Source organism: Anser anser, assembly GCF_964211835.1.
Source record: "Anser anser genome assembly, chromosome: 18".
Classification (NCBI taxonomy): Eukaryota; Metazoa; Chordata; class Aves; order Anseriformes; family Anatidae; genus Anser; species Anser anser.
In genome coordinates, this window is record NC_139739.1 from 4,155,181 (window position 1) to 4,179,908 (window position 24,728).

At 53.7% G+C, this 24,728-nt stretch overlaps 2 protein-coding genes across 7 annotated transcripts in view; both read right to left on the reverse strand.

The window, feature by feature from the left end:
* Positions 1-24,728, reverse strand: part of NCOR2 (nuclear receptor corepressor 2) — a 234,249-nt gene that overhangs the window by 167,532 nt on the left and 41,989 nt on the right. The window contains exon 1 of one of the 6 annotated variants that reach the window (XM_083804429.1): positions 16,990-18,821. The exons of the other annotated variants lie outside the window; for them this stretch is intronic. The gene's annotated coding sequence lies outside the window, so the exon portion shown is untranslated. Of the gene's footprint in view, positions 1-16,989; positions 18,822-24,728 lie in introns of those variants that run through there. 6 annotated transcript variants of the gene reach the window in all.
* The window catches only part of LOC310883681 (uncharacterized protein), a 113,253-nt gene continuing 97,977 nt past the window's right edge, over positions 9,453-24,728 (reverse strand). The window contains exons 4-6 of the mRNA XM_083804463.1: positions 19,223-19,328; positions 12,943-13,046; positions 9,453-10,399 (exon numbers count right to left, since the gene is read on the reverse strand). Of these exons, the coding sequence (XP_083660589.1) occupies positions 10,058-10,399; positions 12,943-13,046; positions 19,223-19,232 (456 nt within the window). The 5' untranslated portion in view covers positions 19,233-19,328 and the 3' untranslated portion in view covers positions 9,453-10,057. The remainder of the gene's footprint in view (positions 10,400-12,942; positions 13,047-19,222; positions 19,329-24,728) is intronic.

Genomic DNA, 24,728 nt, shown 5'->3' on the forward strand with positions numbered 1-24,728 from the left:
GCGAGCTACCCGCTGGCCTCTCCCCACCGTTCTCCGGGGCGCGCTGAGAGCCCGAGCCAACGCAGTTGACATGTACAAAAACCAAAAAGGGGTGGGAAAGGAAAAGAAGAGGAAGCCTTTTTCTTTTTTTTTTTCCTGCGAGACCACAGATCAGCCCGTGCTGATAAACCACTCGCTATCTGCGACGAGCAGGCACAGGACCGCCTCGCTGCTGCGCCTGCATCCACGCTCTGCTCGGCAGCCAGGCACAAAATCAAACCAAACCAACGGCCCCAGCAGGGCCCGGCAAGCAAAGCAATCCCCCTTACACAGGGCTCAAGTCATATGAAAAAAAAAAAAAAATTCTAATTATTCCCATTAAGGCCTAAGGGTGGCAGAAATGTGGATTATTTCGATGTGGATTATCAAGGTTTGCCCCCGGTACAGAACAGGACGGCCGCCTCGCAGGGCTCGGTGCCGCCCGCCCCCGGGCAGGAAAGCCCCTGAGCACGCCGGGGAATTCAGAGACACCCAGCAGGCGGTGGGGACGCGTTTCCACTTCCACTCCGACTGCCCCGCTTCCCCTCGCGCGTCCGACGGGATGCGATGCGAGCCGCGATCCCCCCGAGCAGGCGGTCAGACACCTGCTCTGCTCACCTCCACGGCCACCATGCTCCCAGGGCTTGCAAACGTGGCCACGGGGCCGAGCTGTGGCCCCAAATCGCCGGCCCCGAGCCTCCCTGCAGCTGCCAAGGAAGCATGCGCAGCGCTCGAGAGCGCCGAAAGCCAGCTGGGATCGGCACAAGTTTCAGGTACTTTCCCAACAACAGATCCGAGCTCGGGCACCCTTGCTCGCAGCCACCTGGGGGTTAATTTGCACACACATCCCTACACACGCTCCAAGGTGAGGGGACCCGCAGCCCTTGGCAGGCTGCACCGAGCCAAGCGCCCCACTCAGAGCTCACCAGGAGGACTGGAGCACACCACGGCAGCTGTCTGCATGGGAAGAAATGCAATGGCTTTCTCTTTTTTTTTTTTAAAAAAAAAAAAAAACCTCTCTTCAGATCAGAAGTTCAGCTTTGAGACGCAGCGCCAACTGCCAAGACACACTGTCACGCTTCAGAAGAGTTTACAGGCGTTTTGCTTCTCTCTGTGCAGGCAGCGAGCAGAACCAAAGCCCTCCAGACATTCCCCAAACTTCTCGGCGCGGCAGCAAACGGTGACTGCGCCAGCAGATCCGCGGGCACCGCGTCGTACGGGGAAGTGACCGAGCTCAGTTACTGGAGGCTGCAGCTTCTAAGGGGTGGACATGTGGGGGTCCACGAATGCCGTTTTTACCCTCAGTGCCATCTTTCTGCTCATCAGTTCCAGGCAGGCCGGCTTGGGGAGCTCCATCCGTGCACCGAAAAGCAGCGGCTCCCCAGCTGCAGGAGGACAGGTCCTCGAGGGGAGCCAGCCCCAGCAGCCGGTACCCGTGAATTAATTGTTTGTAAGAGAGGAATGCAAACAATAGGGGCAGATTAATGGGAAATGAAACAGAAATAGCGCAGCCAGGCTCCTTAAATCTTTAAGGCTGGGCTGTTTGGTTACTACTTTTCTCAACTGATTTTGATGAGGAACAGACATTGTCTCACAGGAAAAGTATTTCTCCCCCCTGGTTGGAGTCCTGATCAGAGAACGTTTTATCCACAGACCTGCGTTAGCCATTACGGTGCTAGGTACGAGAAGATTTACAGCCTGATTAGAAACAGGAGAAAGCGGGAGGTTACTGGCAAATCCAGCCCCAGGACGACAGCACAGAGCTGCGGCCGAGGCGAGAACCTGCAGGGGCTCCTGAACCCGTTTCTTCCCCCCTGTCTGGGAGCCTCCCAGGCCCCTGCCCCGCTGCTGAAGCTTTCAACACCCCCTCGCCATGGGACAGGCGCTCTTGGCACTTGGCCGCGGAGCTGTGCGTGTCTGCGCTGGGCCAGCAGCACAGCCCCGACCCCAGCAAAAGCGCACACGGATTCTGCCCATGCCAAGAAAAGTAGCAAAGATTTAAGAGTCCTTTGCAAGAAAGCTGATTTGTTAACAATTAGAAACGCTCGACGCACTTGTTGCTCTTCAAAGTTGGAGTGAGCCCGGCGATCTGCTCCGTGATCCCAAGGGAGAGCAGGATTCCCAGCTGCATCCCTGGCTTGCTGCTGCCACGGTACGAGCGTGGGTGAGCTGCCCTAATTACCCCTGCCTGGGTTCGTCCGGCTGAAAGGTGAGAACGAGGCACTCCCAGCGCTCAGAAAGTACCGCTCCGTCCCTGCCTATAGCAGTTTTAAAGATCTCACTGAGAACAGAGTGCTCAAGTTTAAAATAAACATTAAAAAAAAATACGCAAAGAACCGCTGAAATAAGATTAACAGACCGTTCTGTTTCTGAAGTGCAAAGTGACGTTACTCAACTTGTGGTCTACAGACCGTGATGGTCCACAGAAGACGTTAGAAGGTAGCCCACAAAATGACAGCAGAAAGGCAACAAGGAGAGACAACCTAAAGGCAACAGCCAGTACCGCCCCGCGATGCATCCCCGGCACAGGGGAGTGAACGACGTGCTGCTAGCACTCACCGGGGCACATTTAATTGAAAAGTATTGACACTAAAGCTGATGCTTAATTGCAAACAAAACGATGCCCGTTTTGGGAAAAACAAACAGCTCTTCTTCACTCGGACGCCAAACACGTGACGATTTTCCTCTTCAAACACACACTCAAAAAAGATGTATCCTCCAGTCAACTCGCGCCATTTCGAAACAAAAATCAAGGAGACCTTCGTTTATAACGCTTAATTAATACGGAGCAATACCGTTCACCTCCGGGAGCCCGACCAGCCACCATGCCTAAAACCCCAGGCCGCACGTGTGCGCGGCCCCGCAGAAAAGCCCGTTTATTGCCGGCAGCCGCCCCGCGGCCCGTAATGGCATTCACATGCCATACGTCCCCCGATCAAAACCAGAGCTCAAAAGCAGCCGGAGACTTACCCCCGCTTTCTTCAGAGCGCTGGTGGAAGCAGAGAAATAATTAAGACGTAATGAAAATGGGTTGGAGGACATTCCTAAGGAACGCACCACAATGTAACGATAATGGATTTGTCTAATCAATATGTGCATGAAATTTTCTTGGAAGACAGCTGACATTATCCACAAATATTTGTATGTACTGTATCTATTAAGGCCTTTCAATGGGAAAGGCGGCCGTCTGCCATAAATTTAGGGCTCTATTCAGAATAACAAAGAAAACAATGTCACTGTCTGCAGCCCAGGAATCCACAGTAGCATTCAATCCCAGCGGGGTACAGAGGTTTTAAATTAAAATAGCAGCACAGGGTCAACAGGAAAGATCAGGCACGCCCCGAGCTCCCCGGCAGGGCTCGGGGCTCGTTTCAGCCCCGGGGTCGGGGCCTTCACCCCGTGCCATCTCCCAGCACCGTGCCTGCCTTGGAGGAGCAGAGCAGGAGGCTCAGCACCACCTGACGGGTCACAGCACCGCGAGGGCAGGATGTTACCCCCGTGAGCGGGCACAGCGGGTCCTACGGCCACGGAGGGGCTGGCAGCAGCTCAGGAGCTGTGCCCGGCGTGCCGCCGTGCCTCCTCCTTGCTGGGGTGGCACCAGCGGCTCCGTGCAGCACCGCTTCTGAGCCCCGACGAAAGGCGACTTCTCCGCCCTGCCCCTGCCGCTGCCCGGAGCAGCGAAGCGGGATTTGGGACCCGTGTTACCGCTTTTCAATCTTTCCGACCTATTTTGGGCGCAGGACCCACGTTTAGCCCTGCCCCGAGATAACCTCTGCCGGCGTTTGAGAGCAAATCTTGGCACCGCGGCCATGCGGAGCGAGGTCGGAGGGTTTGGTTTTGCCAGGCCCGCTCCCGGCGGCGTTTCCCGAGGCAGGTTTCCCAGGCGGGCCCGCTCCGAGCAGCGGCGCAGGCCTGGCCTCGTGCTCCAGCAGCAGAAAGCACGCCCCGAGCCGCTGCTGTGACTCCTCGCGCTCGGCAGCCCCAGGGCCAACAGCCTGTTCGAGGGGTCCCAAGTGCTAAAGCACGCTGCCGACCCCGGGATGGCGAGCCCACGGTGGCAGAGCTGCTCCCGCGCCACATCTCCAAACCCCTTCGCCCCCTTCTCCACGGCGAGGGCCGGCACACGGGCACGCGGCCACCCCCGACACGCTGCTGCTGAGGGGCAGCTGCAGGCTGCGTGCCCAAAAGGGACCCTTCAAACCCTTAAGGATACTGACAAGGAACACAGGGGGGGGGAAAAAAGAAACCCCACAGAAAAAAAAAAAAAATGGGGGGGGGATTTGGATCCAGGCACGGGCCATTCATGAAATAAAGGAGTTATTTTAAGTGTGGGCTGGAAATAGAAAACAAATTAGAGCATGTGAGGCCTTTGTTGAAGATGATCTGCAAAGACAAATCGAAATGCCTGAAGAGGAAATTTAACAAAAAAAAAAAACACACACACAACCACCCGGGCACTGGGACTGCAAAGGGAAATCGGGCAGGAGGCTGGAGGAGGAGAGGAAAGGAAAGGAGTGATGGTCAAGTGCCGGAGCACAGACGGGACAGAAGCAGCCAGAAAGAGATAAGAAAACCAGCGCAGGACAACCGGAGGGAACCAGCAGAAGTGACTAGCGAAGCCCTAGGGATGGAAAAAACGCTGAGAAAAAAGCCCGTTTTCTGATGGGAGCCCAGCCAAACGCTCCAGCCCCACACACGCCGGGTGAGTTCACACCCAGAGGTGCCCCCGCTGGGACAGGGCGACCACAGGGTGCTGGTGTGCGGCGAAGCCCCTGCCCCTCCAGCAGACCCCAGCCCGAGCTGCGTGCCCCCACTGGGGGGCAAAGGGGAGCCATGTGGCCCCCCCTCCCGTGTACCACCCCGCACGCCTTTCCCACTTCGGCACCCCCCTTACATTAAACATGCGCTTAAATATCCTAACTGTTATGCAGTACTAATCTCAGTTTAATAAACACGCGCAAGCAGCTTTAAATCAAGAAAAAAAAAATGCAATTCCTTGCCAACACGCGATAATGATATAGTAACTGTAGGCCTACTCCAGCCCCGCTTCCAAGCACATTAAACAGCACATTAACAACCCTCGCTGTAACACCACATCATCGCTGCATCCACTCGCAGCTCCCAGGAGCTAACCTAACCCCGGACTAGCCAGATAAACACGGCTTTTAGAATGCGACGGAGCTTGCAAAGCACCTGTGAGCCTTATTTATTTATTTCGCCCGGCACACGCTGCTGCTCATTTGGTTTTCAAACACTTCAGCTCGCATCGCTGCGGAGACAAGTCCTCTGATGTCTTGGGCACACCATGAAAGCCTGGGGAGTCATCTTCTCGAGATTCTTTTGTTGAACAAATTACGCAGCTCGGGAGTGACATTTTTGATTATTTACATCCCGCATAAAGAAGGGAAACTCATTTTCTGGATTCCCTGAGATAAGCTCTTTGAGGAGGATTGCACTGCTAAACACTCTCTCCTTTCACACGCTCCCAGTTTCAAAGATGACAAAACATCTCCTTGTTCTAAATTATTCTTTTTCTTTCATGATCCTCTAATGATTCAGGAGTCTCAACTTCACACAAGCATCTTTGAAGAGCCCTGGCTGCCAGCGTAAGAGCTGAACTATTGTGACAAACTGCACAATTTAATGCCTCCATAGGAAGACATGTGCAAAGGAGCAAAATTACCCTAGGGAACTGAAACAAAGCCTGCAAGTAAATTAAATGACCTGTAAACTAAGGTACTCAAAAACATGAGATGCTGTGCGGCTGTGCCATAAAATATCACTGAAGAACGGAGCCACTCGAGGCCGGAGCTGATCCAGACTGACCCGTTTTACTCCAGGTTGGGGTGAGGGAGCCGTACTTACCCAGCACGTTACCACACCTCGGACGCCGGACAGCAGCTTACGTGATGCTAACTCAGTTGCTCGCGATCATCCGTCAAATAGCAGCTCTGAACCCTCCACCAGGCCGTTCTCCTAGTACTCCCCCGATAATTACTAGTAGATTGAGTCAATTTTCAGCCCAGGTTAATGACCAAATTCCAGCCATTTGTTCCCGCGCATTTCTGCTTCTTTCATTTCTCCCCAGGAAACGCGAGGAGTTCAGGCTCACCGGTGGCCCAGTGAAAGGAGCTGCTCATTAGTTCAGAGCAGAGCAGCCGGGGAGACAGGCCTAAGCGGTGGGAGCCATTAATTGGGTATGTGTTCTGCTTTCCTCGGCTAGGTAATTAATAGCTTCTAGACAGAAAGTCGAAGCCTCTCTAGAGACACCAAAAAAATTTCACCGGTTGCATCCGAGGCGTAGCAGCTCGCGGGATGCCGGACAGCCTGCAGCGAGGGAAGGGGGACAGGAGAAGGCGACCTCCTCTTCCTCCTCCTCCTCCTCCTCCTCTCCCCCTGCTCCACCAGCTGGCACCTTTTTAATTTCCCTTTCCCAGGCTCAGAGCAGTGATTTTGAGCCTGCGGTTCGCAGCCCTCTGGAGTCTGCAGATTCCTCTTCAGTCGCCTTTCAAGGACTCCTTCAGCTCCTGCTCCACAGACAGGACACGTCTCAGGGTCTGCCCTTCCACTGGGAAGCTCCACGCCTCCCCGAGTTGGAGAGGCTGACGGATCTGGCTTGAGTCACGTTGTCAAGCTTTAGCTTTTCTTTCCTGGGCAGAGCTTTAAGAAATTTCTCCCAGGATTTGCACAACGTACAGATTGCAAAAGTAAACCTTGGGGGGGGGGGGGGGGGGGGGAAGGAAAATATCGTTTTGATCGCCACATATTGCATGACTTGCGCTAAGCTTTTAAAATCACAATAACTGACACCACCACGCACTGGAAATTTACTCAATGGCCTCAGAAACTGAGCCTGTAAAGAGGAAGCAAAGGCAATGAACCTTTTCTTTGCCCAATCTCAGACCACTTTATCTCTCTTACACTCTCCGGTTCATTTGAGAGAGCAGGACATGACTTTTTCCTAGATATTTAAGTCTGGGTATCCGACATTTTCATGAAAATTTCAGCTTCAACTATAAAATTAAGCAAGGTGAGCTTGCGCACAGAGAAAGGCTGAGGCATTAGGCCTGAAAAGCTCTAAACTGTACCTGCTGCAGCTATTTGTAAATTAGAATAAACAAAGTAAAACATATTTTAACAACCTCAACTACCCACACCGCATATCTGAAAATAAAAAGCAACATGAGCACATGAAGGAAGAAATTCCCTTCCCTTCTGTTGTTCTGTTTCTTAATAAAAGATGTGAGTTTTTACCTCACTCTATCCTACCTACCAGGGATTGTTCACAAGAGGTGGTTTTCATAGCTTCTTAGGGCCGCACGCACATTTTTTGTCAACAGTACTGCAGGTAAAAACCTTGAGGAAAGGAAAATTTGCTCCCAAGAATTCAAGAACTGAGTTTCTGAATTGGCTTCTGTCCTGGTAACCAAAAGCATGATCCCACAAAGGCTTTTTCATAGGTTGCAGGAAATCAGTCTGGGAAGGGGTGTCGTGCCTTCAGTGACCACTGCCTACAACCCCAAATCCAGCCTCACGGCGTGCACCCAACGCCTGCCAGCAGGACGCGGTCCGAAGCCTTTGGCCCACCCGTCCCCTGGTACCAGAGGGAGGGGAGAACTTTGCCTCGTTTCCTGGTGAAATTTCCGTTTCAGTCCCTGGGCTATCAGCCTGCCCTGTTTTGCAATCGCTGAACTCAAAGCTATTTATTATTAACAACTATTGCTGCTAAAAAAAACCCTCAGCCACCCAAGTCACTCCTCGGATGAGTCACTAGTCCAGCTCGCAGCCGAGGCAGCGCAGGCACAAGCAGATACCCTCGGTCACCCTGCGCCTACCTACCCTGGGGCTGAGGTTTCGGCTGGTTACTCATCCTCCAACCCTTGGCCACATGGCAGGAACGAAGAAAAACCACGAGGGAAACGTCTGACGCAAAGCGCTCCTCGCCGGCTGGGAAGCTCCTCTCGTGGGCGAGCAGGAGCCCTAGCAGCAAGTCGACGAGTTCGGGCAAAACCGGTCAGGGCAAAAGCACCAGGGAAGTCAGCACAGGTAGCAGCAGTCACAGTCCCAAGGTCAAATTTTGAGTTTATGGAGCTACAGAAACAAATTACAGAGTAATAAATTTTTCAGAGTGCATCTGAGGGGTACTAAAGGATGTCCCCCTTCATCAAGGTGATGAGGTCAATGCATGAAGGCCTCAGATTTAAGTTACGATGAACTCTGGTTACCCATAGCAAGAAAAGAAATAGCATCTGAAATTATCTCTGGTATGAGAATGAGTTTTCCTTGGCACTGGGCTGGCACAGGACAGCTTACGCAGGGACAACAGAGGATTTCCATCCCCAAATCTCCATCACCTCCGCTTGGGCGGCTGAGCTGCTCGTGAAACAACTGCAGCCAGCAGCCCTGGCGTGTTCGTGGAAGCAGCCAACAGCGGTGGCTTTAGCTTCAAATAGCTGTGGTCCTGATGAGGACTCTGCAGGGGAGGGCACTGGCAGCCACGGCCATTCCCACCACCCCCTGTGAGCTCCCCTCTCCTCCGGAGCCCAGGGGAATCAAGCCCTGCTCCACCTCACCGCCCCAGCCAAAGGCAGCAATAGAGCACAGCGTTTTTAAAATAGCCAAGAGGCAGCTCGTAAAGACCTCTGAGCCCTCTCAGCCCCCCCAGCTACTGCCAGCTGGCCTCTGTCGAGCTCCCCAGGGAGGGGACATCCGCACCTTGTCCCCCCGGTGCCCCAGCAGCAGGGCCAGCCGCCACCGGCTGCGCCGGGAGCAGGAGAGGAGCCGCCGCCGGCCGTGGTGGTGCCCGAGGCATGGCCTTGGAGCAGGAGGGAGTACGGCTGGAATGAGACGGGCACTCGGGAAAACTCCTGCATTTCCCTTCAAATCCCCAAAGTAAATCAAGGCGTTAAAGTTCCTTGGGTCTGTCCTGTGGACACGGATAAAACTAAGATGTACTTCGCAAACATCCGAGGAATGTTTAAACAAGGAAACCCTAAGGAAGGGGTAACACTCCGATTTTATGTTGCGCAGGAACTTTTATGGATGAACATAACCACCCCCCACCTTCCCCCGCTAGGTTTTGTTGCATGCTTTGTCCAGGAAATTGTCTGTTTTAATGCAAAACACTTGACCACAATTTCAACCGATGCAAGATGCTGCAGAGCTGCGTGCCCTGCAGAGGCAGGGTGTCACTCACCAGCGGTCAGGAAATTCCGGGTTTCCTCTGCAATCACAGCCAGGCTGTCCCAGCGCCTGCTAGCAGCCTCCCAGCTGCCGGGTGCTGCTTGGGGGAGCCGAAACGACCCCGGCGGGAAGTTGCTCGCTTGCGCAGGCAGGCAGGACAGGGAGCTCTTCTGTCCTCCTCCCACAGCTCTGGTTTAAGGGGTGTGGAATGGCTTAATTATGCCCCTCCAGGTAGGAAGAAGTCGCTTGTCTTTAAATACTCAGGCTTTTATTGAGTTAATGTGTTTTAACAAGGTCAGGGCACCAAGGGTAAGCTCTTACCCACCAGGGAATCCATTGCTTCCCCCCCCTCACAATTAAGCAGCATCTGCCATGCTCAATTCAGAGGCTGGGGTTAAAGTTACACGCTTTGCAGATAAAAAGTCAAGAAAAATATTCAAGCAGTCAGAGAAGGCAAAGAAACCTTCCCTTTCTTCGTTGAATCTCAGTGTCCTGGAGAAGCACCCAACACCCAGACCAGCACCCAACGCCGTGCCCCTGGAGGGAGCCAGCTGGGCAAGGGGCGCCTTCGCCTCCCACCACGGGGAGTGCTGAGCTGCTCCAGGCTGCTGCGCTCGCCTTTTGTCAGGCTGGGCAATCACCTCCTTTATTCCTGTAGGGCTACTGGACCCGCAGTTCTGTACGTGATAGGAAAGCTACCTCTCCGAAAGGCCCATTTATGCGAAGAGGATCGCTGAAAGCTGGCAGAGTAGGGATAAATTGCGCATCTCTGACCTTCGGCAGACTCAGTCCTCCTGGAAACAAGTGCCCATGGACCCAAGTCTTATACACGGCCTGAAATAGCCCATGAATTCACCTAAACAAGAAAACTGTAAGCAACACTGTACCCTGGGAAGCCACCCCAGTGCTCTACCCTGCGGGGCCTCTGCAGATGCCCTCCCGAGCCCAGCACGCCGCTGCTGCCGCCTCGCTGCGCCGGGGTTCCTGGCTCCACGGGGATTTCACGCCTGGGGAGCGAGGGAAGCTCCCAGCTCGAATCCCTGTGGTCCCAGCAGTCAACAGCTGCCGAGCAGCTGGCTGGGGGCTGAACGAGGAGGCGCAGGCCGTCAGAGCCTACCCGCGCCGCTCCGCTCTTCCCACGTCTCCTACGGCACGGTTGGTTACCCATTGGCAGGAAATCTCCAGGAGCAGATAAATACTGCAGATGAAACGAACAGATAAATATCGCAGACAGATTCTGGAAGTAAACACACGAATGAACGCTGAGTTGTTTGACAGTGTGGAAAGAAATATAAATTGCAGCTTGCCCCCAGATCATCTTCCTTCTCCCCCAGCCCCTGGAAAGCCTGGGTTTTGTTTTCACAACAGCCCTCCACAGGGCGAGACCATTCCCACAGCCAGCGAATCCCCACGTGTTCATTTCCATCGGCAGCCTCGCCACAATGCTACCAAGCCCTACAAGTTCCAACTCCCAAGGAAAACCGCACCATTACCTCTTTGAACATATGCCATTCATCACGGCAGATCATTTAACCACGTAGAGCGGAAAGTCGCTTGCGAGGCAGGAGCGGGACAGACTGAAAGTTAGCACGTTACACAAGCAGCACTTCTGTGCCAAGCTTCTGCTTCCAGAGCCCAAGCGCGACCCCGCTGTTGATGCTCAACAAAGATCACTGCACTCAATCATTAAATAGGTGTTTTAATAAATAGGTGAATCAATCGTTGTAAGCCAGAGCTCTAAGAGAGCCATCAGGCTTCATAATAATCCACAGTGTCGCCAATGAAGGTTCTTATACCTCCCTATAAGACATCCTCACGGTGCTGATCTGAAGAACAGAACATGCCATCTATCACTTCTCAACCATTCGTACGTAGACCTTAATGTAAATACAGGCTATATGCGGCCACATTTCACGTACGGGATGCTAAAAATACAGATGAAACATCGCAGAACGTTAAGAAGCAGTCCTTCGGGATCGCACTGGAGAATATTTAATAAAGTCAAAAGCTGCAGGCTAATTTCCCCTGAGAGCTGCCACTTAGAGCCTGTCGCAGTGAGGATCCATCACAGACAACACGGATTCACCCACACTGAAGAGATAAAAAAAATAAAAACCAACCCTCTTCTTCCTTCCTTCTTGCCCGCTGCCAGCCATTAGGACATCGCCTTGGGTAAAGGAAGGACGCCCCCGGTCCCGAGCGCTGCCGACAGCACAGCCCTCCAGCAAACCTCAGGGACTGGCTGCGGGCTGCAAACCCAGCGTTACCGGTGCCGCCAGGGGCAAACATCACCCGAGCTGGATGCTCAGAGGGGAGGGAGGGCACCTCCACCTGCTCGCCTGCTTGCTCAGCTCGGAGGAGCCGCCGGAGCAGCGGTGGAAGACGAGAGCCCCACCGAGCTGGAGAGCAGCCGGTGCCTGGGAGCAGCAGCTCCCGACTCCACTTTTTGGCTGTGCAGGTGAGCGGCTTGTGCTCTCTCCTCCGAGGAGCTCTGAAAGCAGGCCGAGACAGAAGGAGCATCGCAGCTTTAGATGGAGCTCTTGACGCTGAGATATTTCCTGTATCGTTTCTCAGGAGAGAGGGGGGGAAATAAAAGCAACCAAATGCCTCAGGTCGGCTGCGCACCACCGGCCTCCCCGGCAGGCAGTGAGCAGATGCCTCACCTGAGCTCAACCTGGCGCTGCTACGTGACTGCGAGGGGTGGGAGGAGACAGGGCCAGCTGAGCAGGAAGGGGAGTATCTCCAGCTCCACCACCACAAGGCCCACGCCAAGAAGCGCGCCGCCAGTTCCTCGTCTGCTTTAACTGAGCAGCTCAAACACCAAGCACGGAGGCGGGCAGCTCCTGCAGATGCTTTCAGCCCTGCTCCCAAGCAGCAGCTCAGCCCCTCCTGCTCAGCAGCCTGCCCGCCCCGTCCCCCGAAGCTCCCACCCCATAACCTCCCCGGGAGGATCCATGATCAAACCACTTGCTCCTCCCTGCGATTTGGGCCATGCGGCCTCAGGCAGCGCTGCTTTGTGAACACCTCTCAGCGTGCCTGGCTCTGAAAGATGCAGAGAGGTCTTGTTTAACACGGCCTGGCTCAGTAACCATGCTGCCAGAAAAATAAGCCACCTACCGCTACGCTGCTGCTCTCTTGGGCACGCTGACCTGCAGGTGAGTTAGGAGGGGCACTCGGATTTGGAAGTAAAACCGCCAGTCTTTAAACCACTACAAAGCCTGAACGATGCTCCTGTGCGCAAGGGCACCAGGGGAAGGCATCTCCCGTCCACCGCTTTAAAAGGTGGATTTCGGGTCACTGTCCCTTACGCAACAATAGCTACTCAGGGAGGATAAGATCAACCGCTAAGCAGGATTACAAATTTATCTTCCCTCAGTAGTGTGATCTTCCACAAATAATCGTATCACGGAAAATAATACAGAAGGTATTTTTACGAATCGCACTTCGAATCGCTTGTAAAGCATGAAACACCCACACGACAAAAATCAAAGTCTTTTAAGCGCAAGGGCAATGTGCACCGTGGGGCGTTTGTGAATGCTGCACCTCTTCCCCATCAGTTATGGGATGGCAAGCACAGATGCGGGAAGCAAAGCACAACGATTCTGGTGTCACCAATAAGCCCCAGAAAAACCAGGCACCGCTAAGAGGTGCACATCAAGCCAGCCGGGCTCGGTTCAGAGGGAAGAAGTGAAGCACCACCAGCCGATGCACCACCGGGAGCTGGGATTTGATGTGCTCTACCTTCTGACGGCACTTCCCCGCTGTATCTCCAACTCCGGTCTGGATAGCAGCTTCCTGCTGCAGGACTGCAAAAACTGATACCGGCACAGTATAAGATCCGACCCCTGAAGAGGATGAAAGGCAATTTTTACACTCTCGCTCCCTGCTTGGCACTGAGCAGAAGCAGCTCAAGGAGCTAAGCTAGCAGAAAACCACCCTACGAGCTCCCGGTGTAGGTACAAAGCTTCAAACCAACACTAAACTTGCAAATAAGCTTTCAGAGACCACAACTGAAATCCATAAACCTCTACCTCCTGGACTCAAATCTAGTGGTTTTGAGGTGGGATCAGAAGTATTTTCTGAAACTGTGCTGGAAATTAGAAGCTCTATATGTAAATAACACAATTTAGAGCTGCGGACTTCCCAGTTTCCCATCACCATTTGCACAAAGACATCGTCTCATCCCACTAATCGCTGCACCAGGCAGCAGTGACTCCATCAGTGACATCACGGGCAGATTTGGTTGCAGGGCTGGTTACATCACCACCCACAAGACATCACACAGCTTCCAAAAGGCCTCAGCAGCTTCTAAATAACTTAAATTAAACAACTTAAATAGACGAAGCCACGGAGGACATATGTTTAAGAAGTCTCAAGCTATTAATTTAATGGAAGTACTTCCAACGCTATCTTTTGGAAATATCAACAGGCAAAGTATTGTCACACGTCACTGCTATGTCAGTGAGCCAGCACATGCTCGTGAATGTTTTGTTTCCAGGAAAAGTGACAAACACGCGTTGTGACTAAAGGACCCCGCAGCAAGGCGGCCGAGAGCAAGACTTTGCACGAGCGTAAACCGAGGACGTCATCGCTGGCGATGGGAAGAGGAGAGCCAAGATTTGCCAAGTACATGACAAGGTAAGCGTGCTCTGAGCCATCTCTCTCCAAGGGTGGGAAAAGTACTCAGAAAAGCCTATTAAAAAAAAAAAAGCATGACTCTCAGCAGAAGGTAACCTGAGTTTAACAAGAAGAATTCCAGTGAAAACCAAGCAGCCATTACAGAATCTGGCAGCGAGCAGCCGGGAACGTGCGCAGGACAGTGTCTTGCTGTCCCTGTGCCACACACCAGCCCCAGACCCGTCACGGGTAGCTGCTCCCCGCTCGGCTTTCCCTCTGCGTGGACTATTTGCAGCAACAGCATTAGAGCAACCATCAAGCAGATGCTTAAAAAATGCAGAATGACGTTCAAATGACATCTATCCATAAATCAGCCCAAACCACAAACATCTGAAGAAGATTTTCACTTAATCCAATTTACTGTAATCTCTCTCTTTAGTTAAAATGACAGAAATGTCAAAATGGGACTTTACTCCTCTGTCAAAGCATCTCATGTTGAAAAGGAAAATAAGCAGGCTCTCACACGCAGCACCACTTATTAGGTTAGAAATGTCAAAACTGTACTTTGATTCTAACTATTAACAGTCACATCCACATGCTGCGCCCTTCTGTTTCACTTCATTTCCCCCAAAAGCGGGCACAGAGCATATGCTCGATGCCAAGCGTCGTCTACACAAAAACACAAGTCACACGTTTTTTGTTTCCGATGACCCCGCGCCCATCTCCGTTCAAGGGCACGCAGCCTCTTCCGCGGGTCTGTCTCAAGCTACACCTAAGTCTTGTTTACCATCAAATGTCTCAGGAAGGCTACATCCTATTCCCTAAAAAAAAAATAAAAATAAAAAATAAACCAAACCTTCCAAACAGACCAACCTTAATTTGCTTTCCCCCATCTCTCCATGTTAATTAGCGAACAGGATAATTGACTCCGTGCCTGGGAGAAGCCAGTCCACAAATATATTTCTGCCTGCGAGTATATGCATATTTTTCCCCAATGGTCACAAAAATTAAGCCATTATCCCAGAGTCCAAGAAAGTGAAAGAAAAATACCTACTGTCAGAGGCGGGGGTCTTCATGCATTATTTAATGAGAACTCTGTTGGCAAAACTGGTGTTGTTTTTATATAAAAGCTAATAGAAATTGTACCTCCAGGTGTCAAAACACTGATGGTAATTCCTGCTGCCTCAGACATCTTGATGTTTCAATTTTAGCAGTATGAGGAGCCTGCAGGGAATCCAAGAGGGTAAAGTGCTTGTACTCAAAGAGAAGCAGAGAGAAGGAGAGCCTTTTTATTTCTTTATAAAGGGCTCAGGGGAACAGTTCTACTCACTGGAATTATCAGATCTGGTTCCCCTGCTCCTTCCCTTCCTTGAAAGAGGAAGGAGCAAGGTAGGCTAACAAGGAGCGATTGTGTCGCGTCGACAGGAAAAATCGACGAGGCTGCTAAGCAGAGGCGTCAAGACAAAGAGAAAGTGAGCAGAAGACAGTGTAGGGGTGCAGCAGCACAGGAGCAGCTGCCATTAACGGATTAATGGGATGCTTAAATGGCTTCCAGAGAACAGACAAGCTGCGATGGAATGGCAATTTTATTTATTTTTTTCTCCTTCCAGTTTCTGCCTAAAAGCACAGCAGCACGTTGGATCCCAAGCCCCCTCCCTTACCTCCCAGCTGCACTTCTTCGGTCCTGCCCTCGGTGCCGGGGAAGACCAGCGCCGCATCCCCAGGCACAGCACCAGGGGACGTGGCTCACACCGCTGGGCCCAGGGCCCTCGGGCACTGACTTTTACCCACAGCAGCCGCCTCCTGGTTTTCCTCTTAAGAACCACAGTTCTGTAACTTCCTGGTGTCAGCGAATGGAAGCATCCCCCAGGCCTTCCTTGCAGACCTTCCCAAAGCACCACAGACGCCGGCCGACCCACCAGTCCCACGTTTATCCTCTGCTCACAAACCTCTAAGGTGGCAGCTGACATCCCGACGGCCTCCTCGTGCTCCTTCCCCTTTTCGGCCCCACACCAGACTCCCCTGGTGTAACCCCCGTACAAGCGGCTGCCCACCTCCAGGACTCGGAGCCGAGGCCCCGCACGGCGCCTGGCAGCACCGGGGAGCAAACCCGTCGGTACAACCCACCGCAGCGCTCGCTTCCTGGGGCGCCGCGCACATCCTTGAGACCGGCAGCTCTCCGTTTCTCCCTTTCCCAACTACCTGCTCACCTTCTGTCACCTGCCGTCACTCCCCTTTCCGACACGGCAAAGATTTGATTTCCAGACCACGGCGCTGACAACCCACACCCCCCCGGGTGGCTCTGCCACCGGGATCACGCAGAACCGACTCAGCCCATCGCCTCCCAGCGCCGTGATGGGGCACTGAGACAAAAAACGAAGATGCATAAAGCACCCCCACCGCCACACACCCCTGCAGCGCACAGCGAGCTGGCCAAAACGAGCCTCACGGCAAAGGCACGAGGCAGCAAGCATGCTTTCACACCGTTTCGGTAATTAATTTGTTATGGGACTTAGGAAATTGTTGTTTCAGACCCGTGCCAATTCAGCAGCCTCCCCGTTTTAAACTACACCCGCTCCAGGTGTACCACAGCCCATGACCCGAGCAGAAGGTCCAAAACCCCATGCTCCAGGGCTGCAGCTCCTCGGGAAGCCCCCAGGAGCACGTCGCAGGCCAGGCGCCCCCGCACCGCTTCCACCGCCGAGGAAAGAGGAATCCGGACGGCGGGAGGGGAGGGAGGGCTGGGGGGGACAGACGGGGAGAAAACAATAGCTCAGGAATTCACCAGCAGCTCCGCGTGGCGTTCAAGAAAATAAACAACTTCTCCACGCAGCCGCTCAGCCGGGGACACAAAGGTCTCGGAGAGATCCTCCGTTGGGTCGTGAACTCCCGCAACCCCGGTTTCAAAAACAGCGCCGAGGAAATTCCCAAGGAAAAAGTCAGTCAACGCACGAGCGAGCTCAGCCGAGCAGCGCCAGATCGGCTGCCGATCGCCTTCCACCTAAGCACACGCCGAGCCCCTCGCACGTGTGGGGTCCTCGCGCCGACCAGACCCGCGCCCAGCTCCCATTTCACCCCAGCACAGCACCAGCAGCCGGGGCACGGAGCGGTCCCCTCGTACCCAAATCTGTGTCCCCAGGGCCTTCAGGCCCCCCCGGCACCCTCGCTTACAGCTCCGCTAGCGCTCCGGGGCTGCCAGCCGCTCCGAGAGGCGTTTGTTGACTTCTTGCTTCTCCAGCCGTGTCTCACAATGCGTGGTACAAACTTTGAGAGGCAATGACCTCATCCGAGCTGGGAAGAGGGAGGCGGGGGAATTGGCTACTCGCCACCTTCTCATTTTTCACATTAAGAAAAAAAAAATAATTTATGAGAGAAAGTCCATTTTATTAGTCTAAAAAAAGAAAGAAAAAAAAATCCCATTAGAACAAGCCGTGGAGCGGGCCGCTCGCGCAGCCCCCCGAGCGGCAGCACCGTGGCTTCAGAAGGGTGCCCCACGGCCGGGGCAGAGCACGGCCCCACGAGACCCACAGGTACCCCAATACACGGCCTTGGGGACACCCCAGCTCTGCAGACAGCTCGGGAGGCACGATGCTGCAGCACAAGCATCTCTGCTGTCTGGCCAGGCAGAGCTACTTCCCCTGCAAGCACGGGGAGGGACTTCCAGCTCTCTCCAACACGTAGCCACCCCAAAAGGGCCGTTACGTCCTCACTGGTGCCTGCAGTTGGGGTTCAGGCACCCGGGAGCAGGCCACCAGCCGCGGCTCTGCGGCGAGCAGCGACTGCGAGGCATGCCCTTCGCCCTGCCCAGACACGCAGCGCAGCCCTCCTGAACACACACGTCGCATGTGCGCAGCGCGCCGCAGACACGGGACGCGTGAATTCTGCGTACTCACACATTTTATATACTCGTATTACTTATGTTATAGATTCACACATACATTACTCATAACTGTTAAGAACAGAACATACAGTTCATCTTGGCACAAATCCCAGAGGAAGAAAAAAAAAAGAAAAAAAAACCTCGCAGCAACAAATCTAACTCGAGTCCAACAGCATCTGTGGTAGGAGCTAGAAGAGTATTATGGATCATTAAATTATTGAATTATTTTGTATAACACACCCGTGTGTCGCCAATAACACGAGTCAAGCCTGCTGTTTGAAGGAGCATTTCCCGACCTGAAGCACTCCCCCAGCCTCTGAAGTTTTTGCCTGTAACTGCCGAACACACGCAGCAACCACAGGAAACGCTGGGAAAAGCCATTTATTTCTGTAGCGTGCCTTTGACAACCCCTCACACACATCAATCAGTTCCACGCCTTCTCTGCGTTTCGAGCCAGGGCCCAAACACATTAACGTGGGACTGTAGTTGTACCCAAATAGCAGGTTTTTTCCCCAAGTTAGGCACGCTGGCCAGAGCCGGCCGCGTTCCCCAGTGGGGACTGTCACAGCCGTATACATATTTCCTCTTCACGCCCCACACCACGATGACAAAGTCAGCCCAATCAGCACGGACCGAGAACGTAACTCCCTAGCAGGTCACCATGCGATGAGGGAAAACGTAAAAGGCACAGCACACCAAAGCTTTCACGTGCTTTTTAACTGCTACAGCAGGTTTCCCAGTCCCGCTCCCCTCGCCATCCCGCTGGGCACGGGATTCCCACCGCACCACCGACATCCTCCCCAGGGACTACGGTGCCGCGACCCTCGGACCCAGCGAAGCCATCCAGCCTCAAAGTTTTGCGGGCAGGGTTTACCGGCAGTAATTCCCTTTCTGCAACAGCCAGCACAAAAACAGCAGCTGCAAACTCCCACTGGCCTGACCGAAGTCAAAACACACCGCGTGCTGCTTTTCAGGCAAACCCAAATTACAGCGTCGTCTGCTGACTGTTCCAGGGACGAACAAACCCACATTAATTACAGGCTAACTTCGCAGTTCACCTCTCAAAAGCACAAAACATCAGCAAAACTGCTTTGATCACAGCGACAAATCTGTCTCCAGCCGGCACAGCAACGTGTAAGACCGAGACACTCGGGGGAAAAAAAAAAAAAAGAAAAAAAAAAAAGGAAAACACAAACTTTTTCTCCCCGTTCTGCTTGCCCACTACCCTCCCCTCCTTCTCCCAAAATAACATGCTGCAAGCCAGCACGGGCTGAGGGACACAGCCACGTCTGAGAGCAGCAGAGGCTCGCGAGCCCTCGCAGCTCCTCTCCTCCAGCCAGAGGCCGGCCACCCCCGGGCAGCCGCAGGAGTGCGTTCCCAGCCTCCAGCGCCGCAGGCTGCTCCCGCGTCGCAGGGCCAAGCCCCGGTTTCTCAAAGGAACTTCTTTCTGCCCCGGCCTGCTCCAGCTCGCCAGACAAAACGCCACCAAAACAAAAGCAGCCCGGCCGGCCCGGGGGCACTCACCTAGCGGCATCCCCGCGTCACCTCCGCAACCTCCCGCGTCGCTAGCAGCCACCGTCGCAGCTCCGAAATAAATAAATAAGAGAGGCCACACAGCCTTAAAACTGAGCTGGAAATGAAATGGAAAGCCTGTAATTATTTCTCAATGCTCCTGCCAGTCTCAGCCTATAAACACAGTGGATTACATAAGTCCACCCCTCCTGTTTTGAAGCCAAAAGTATGAGCTTTTCCTCCAGCTCTGGCAGCAAGTAATAATTCCTCGTAGCCATGGCAACGCTGGCTGGCTTCCAGCAGACAATGGGTGAGTTGAAATACTGCGAGGCCTTTTTATAGCTTAGCTCTGAAACCCTCTAAAATATGAGCTATCTTACGGCTAACCCGACTCGACAACCTCTCTCCTCTTTAACCGTTTCCTGCCGGCCGTGCCCGGGATCGGGGATGGCGGCGAGGGGCTGCTCCCCTCCTGCTGCCCTCACGGCCCGGCAGCGCGTCCGAGGCGAGGCCCTCGGTGACTTCTCCTCATCCCGCGCCGAAACCCCAGCCAGGAGGGCCTGCAGCAGCAGCTGCGGTGACCGCCACGGGCTGCAGGCGGTGTTTGGGTTCCTCCTGGTTTATTTCGGGCTGCTGCTCAGCAGGTAGGTTTCCTGTGACGTTTTCGCTCCAGCAAGCTGTGCGAGGTGCTCCTCTCGGGTTCGCCTCGCTCGAGAGAAAGCAGCCAGACAGCAAGGTAACGCTCACGTGTGCGTTACGCCGCCCTCGCTGTCTCATGTGAGCAGGGCTGGGGTTTGTGGGGCTCTGGGCATGACCTCCGGAGCAGCAGGAAGCCAGCAGCTTCCCAAGGCCTTCTTGGCAAATCCTGGGAGACCTCACCTGTCCAGGCACCCTCTGTACCCGCGGCATGCTGTCCCCACGCAGCTCGGATGTTGGCTGAGGGAAAAGCACAAAGGCGCCCCGCCAGCCCGGGCCAGACTCAAGACTCAAACAGAGAAGGAGAATTCACTCAATGGCGCGCTTCGGACTGCTGAAGCCCAGGGGTCTAGTGACTGAATTTCCTCCAATTCCACCAAAAGCAGAGGCTGATGGACACGCAGCAGCTCCCAAGACCACAAAGTTAGTGGTGGGCCTCCAAAAGCACACCAAGCTGCCCAGGACAACTCCACAGCCCCCAGGCAGCCCCACATCCACCTCCGAGCGGGATCGCCGCAGCTCCAAGTAACGCTCACCCCAAGGGCTGGGAGATCCTCTGCAATCTGCCGAGTTTTGCAAGTTAGCAAATAAGCAAGGAAAACAATAGAAATTAGGGAGGGAAAAAAAAAAAAGCAGAGCCAAGGCCACTGCAAAAACACAGCTAGCTCACTTGTGAGTGCTCGAAATAGTGCTGCCAGCATTCACGACCCGGCTCCAAGCCTGGCAGCAGCCCTGGGAAACCCAAAGGCCCCGTTCGCTGGTGACTCCGCGGGGCCAGCCCCGAGAGCAGGCGGCCTGCTGCCCCGACACTCGGGAGGAAAGGCTTGAACGCGTGACCCTTGGGAGCCTTTCGCCCTCAGAGGCTAGAAGGCAAGCAAAAAAGACCGTTTCTTTCTAAATCTCATTAAATCGGAGAGCACGATTATGATTTTTTAATGCGCAAAGGTGATAACGTTGCTTGGAGCTCTAGCTCAATTAATTATTTTATGGGGATAAACACACGAGGACACGCTAAACGCAGACCGTCAAGGTTTCCTGGTACCTGGCCTCGCAGGCTTACAGCTGCTCAGTCCCTGCTACAAGGCTGCACCTCCTTACGCCAAAGAGCACAATTCTCACCGGAGTGGGAATTACTCGTCAGGATGCATCAAGCTGTAGCTCAATTTGTAGCGCTGAATTCTCACAGAAACTATCTGGGGGAAGAAAAAAAAAAAAACAAAAAACCCTCAAACAATTGTCTTCCACCTCTTAGCACAAACCAGGATGTGGCAAACCCTGGCAGATGCTCGTTCTTGCAGCGAAACCTCCGAGATGGCCAAGAGTAGCAGTTGTTGCCTCAGATAATTGAACGCACGTTGTGCTACTGCGGCGCCAGGCGAAGCCACGCACGGGGCAGGAGCCGCAGCCGGCAGGGGCTGCGTGCCGTGGTCCTGGGAGCTCGGGGTTAATCGAAGCCAAGACTTGGCCGTCACATCTCTTCACGCTGCTTTGTCACATACACGTCTGGAACACTTACATTTTCTAGGCGAGAAGAGCAGTTCTTTTTGTTTTTTTTTTTTAAATGACCGATTCTCTGGGTTCCACCCCAGTAAGTAACAGGCGAGCAAACCACAGGGAACTGAAACCCAGAGAGCTGCTTAGGGGCGGGATCCGGCCCTGCCTGCCCGAACACCGCAGACGTTTGGCTAAATTTCATACTTGGCTCCTGGGGTGAAATCTCAGTGGGTCTCGGGATATCTTCCTGAACAGACGGCATTCGATCCCCGCCTCACGTCCCCAACCTGCTTCAAAACTCGCCATCACCAAGATGACATTTAAGAGAACGTGGCCACAAAACGCTCTCCCCCCGGTCTGAAAATAAAATAAATAAAAAATACAAGCACTTTGGGAAAAAACAAACAGACGATGTTTTCTCCTGGCTCTGAGGCATCACGTGCACGCGCCTGCAAAGACGCAGGACCTTCAAAGCAGGCTTCGGGGGCCACAGGAAAGAGAAGAAAATGAGGTCAGGGCCAGCAGCTCTGGAGAAACCCCGCTGCCCTTCCCCAGGCCAGCCTTCCTTCTCCGGGCAGGGAACATCCCCACAACAACCCCAGACACTCGGATGTGCGATCCAAAATGGGGAATAACAAGTCGCAACTACAAAGCCCCGCTTAAACTTTAAAATGGCATCGCACTACACACGCTCTTCCAGCTTAGCCCCTTAATTAAAGAGGCTATTCTTTACAGCGCTGGAGCCGCTCCAACTCCCATTGTTAAATTTAAAATAAAATCCTGCAACCCCACAGCATCTGTAAGACATTAGAACATTCAATACTGACTTCTTTATTCAGCTTTAAGACATCATTTAATGATTTTTCCTCTCAAACCCCAAATCTAAGGATTTAAGGGAAATAACCAACAGCACCTTTTACAGGATGGTTTGTTTTGTGTTTTTTTTTTAAACGAACCTTCTGCCATAATATCCGTGACCCTTACCAATCCAAAACTAATTGAAAACACTTGATCACGTACAGCTTCTAGACAGGCCGCAAGACCAGAACCTGTCCAGCTCCGGGGGTCAGGACAAAGCAGGCCCCGTAGCATGGAAGCCAGCTCCAAACACGATCCATTCGTGCTTCGGGACAAAACATGAAGCAAGCAGATTCGACCACAGAAAACCACCATGAGCACAAGAGAAATGCATCAGAAAGACCATTCTCGTCATTGCTAATAACGCTGTGCAACCACAAGCCAGAACCTTGTTATTATAACCAGCAGAGCACTGCAAGGTCGGCCTTTATTTCCCCTGCTCCCTCCAGAGAGGAGCCGCACGCAGTCGTGTACAGCCACTGCTCAGGTGGTGTCTGAGCTCTGGGAAACAGACGTACAGCTACAGCAAGGGGTCTGGACATGACACCTTTCCCGATGGGACGTGGAGAACACCCTGGGCTGAATGCCAGGCCTCTGCAAGTCAGCGGGGCCTCCGCGCACTGCACGGGGAGCAGGACTTCAAGCCTGGTGGCCGGCACTACCACCTCCGAGGATGTGCTGGCAGGCCGCGGGGCTGCTGACGAGCCCCCGCGCTTCCACGAAGCCCGTACAGCTCTAACAGCACTGCCGGTATCCCTCCTGTCAGCACCTCCACAGCCCCTGAGACGTTTTGGGGCGACGGGTGGAAGTGCAGGAGACCTCAGGACTAACATTCAAGTGCAGTTCAGGAAGGAGAAGGATGCCTGTGGCCTCCTCCCCAACACAAAGTCATGCAAGAAGGTGACCTGGGCGAAAGGGGCAGCTCCACAGGGCGCAGGGCTCCAGCTGGGTGTCCCCAGAGCACCCTGGCCCCGCCACGAGCCTGCCTGCCGCCCTGGGGACCGTTCCCATCCAGCCTACACGCCAGCGAGCTGCAGTCGCTTCCGTCGCTGTCCCGGCGATAGCATCCCATCGGCGCTGTGCTCGCGGCCACTCCTGCCTCCTCGCTCACCGCCGCCCCGCTGAAAACACGAGAAGGGCAGCGAGGTTTGCAGAAAATCCCGGCGAGTTATCTCGAGCAGTTCCCACAGCTAATTAAACCGTTCAGTCATGCATGCTTTAAAGTTCATAAAATTTAAAAAAAAAAAAAAAGTCACAAAAACAAATACAAAAGCCTGACAATTAGTGGAAGCAGCTTTGTTTGATCAACTCTCCCCGTCCTGCCAAGTAGCTGTGGCCACAGCACCAAACCGCTCGGGCAAGCCAGCCCCGCGCTGACCGTGCCACCGAGCTCCTGCCCCCAGCCCAGAGGCGCAGCCACACGGCCAGGGCTAACCCTCCTCTGGCTCCGCAAGCCAAAGCCTTCAAAAGCACCCAGCCAGCCCCAGGTGAGATGCACACCGGGCATGCCTGCCCCTGCAAGTGGAGCCTGCAGGGGAAAAAAAGCTTCGCGTGGGCCAAGCGCGTCGTCAGGAACCCGCTCTGACGTCAGGAAATGCTGCTCGCACAGGCAGACCGGGGAAACACGTGGCACGTACATCGGGACCGAAGGATGCTGGAAGAGGAACACAAAGAAGGGAGGAGATGGAAAAAGACGACTCATTCAGGCATCGATGCAAAAGCTGGCATTCCCAGGCAGCCTTCCTCTAACTGGATCAAGAGACTCGGCGGCAGAACGCAGCCCGTGCACTCAGTGAGCCCACGTCAGCCAAGCAGAACCGAGCTCACACACGGCCCGAACTGGCGCATGGCAAAGAGCCACGGAAGGAGAAAATCCACACGCGTAGGAAGGCAGCTTAAAAGGAAAAGGGGAAAAAAAATAAAAAAAAGAGGGGAGCAGGGGAAGCGTTTCATCATGCTTTTTAGAGCAACAAATTAGAAGGGAAGAAAAACAACATCAAGAACACGATCCAAAGCTGTGCTACAACAATAAGTCTTCGCAATTGTTTCAGGGAGCTCTGGATTGTACCCTTGCCAAAGGCACTGCCCAGGCTATTCAAAAAACTAAAAAAGCGTGAAGAACTATTCCCCCCCCCCCCAGGCGCACCGCTACGGTACGCGGGACCCTGCGCATCTTCCTAAGACGTGGGACAGGGGTAGGGAAAATATAAGAGGCCACTTGAACAAACCCCATCTAACAGTCCTGCAAGCAAAGCGAGATCACGGAGAAGATATTCAATAGCTGGTTACAAAACATATCAAATCCCAGAACAACCCAAAAAAAAACCAACTAGCTCAGGCTGGATGTGGAAACAGGAGGCAAGCGAGATCAGAGGAAGTACGAAAATCCCTCTTGTGCAAGCCATAAAGCTAGGTACAGATTTGAGGACCCACGTCCAGCCACCGACCAGCAGCAGCGGCTTCACCCGGG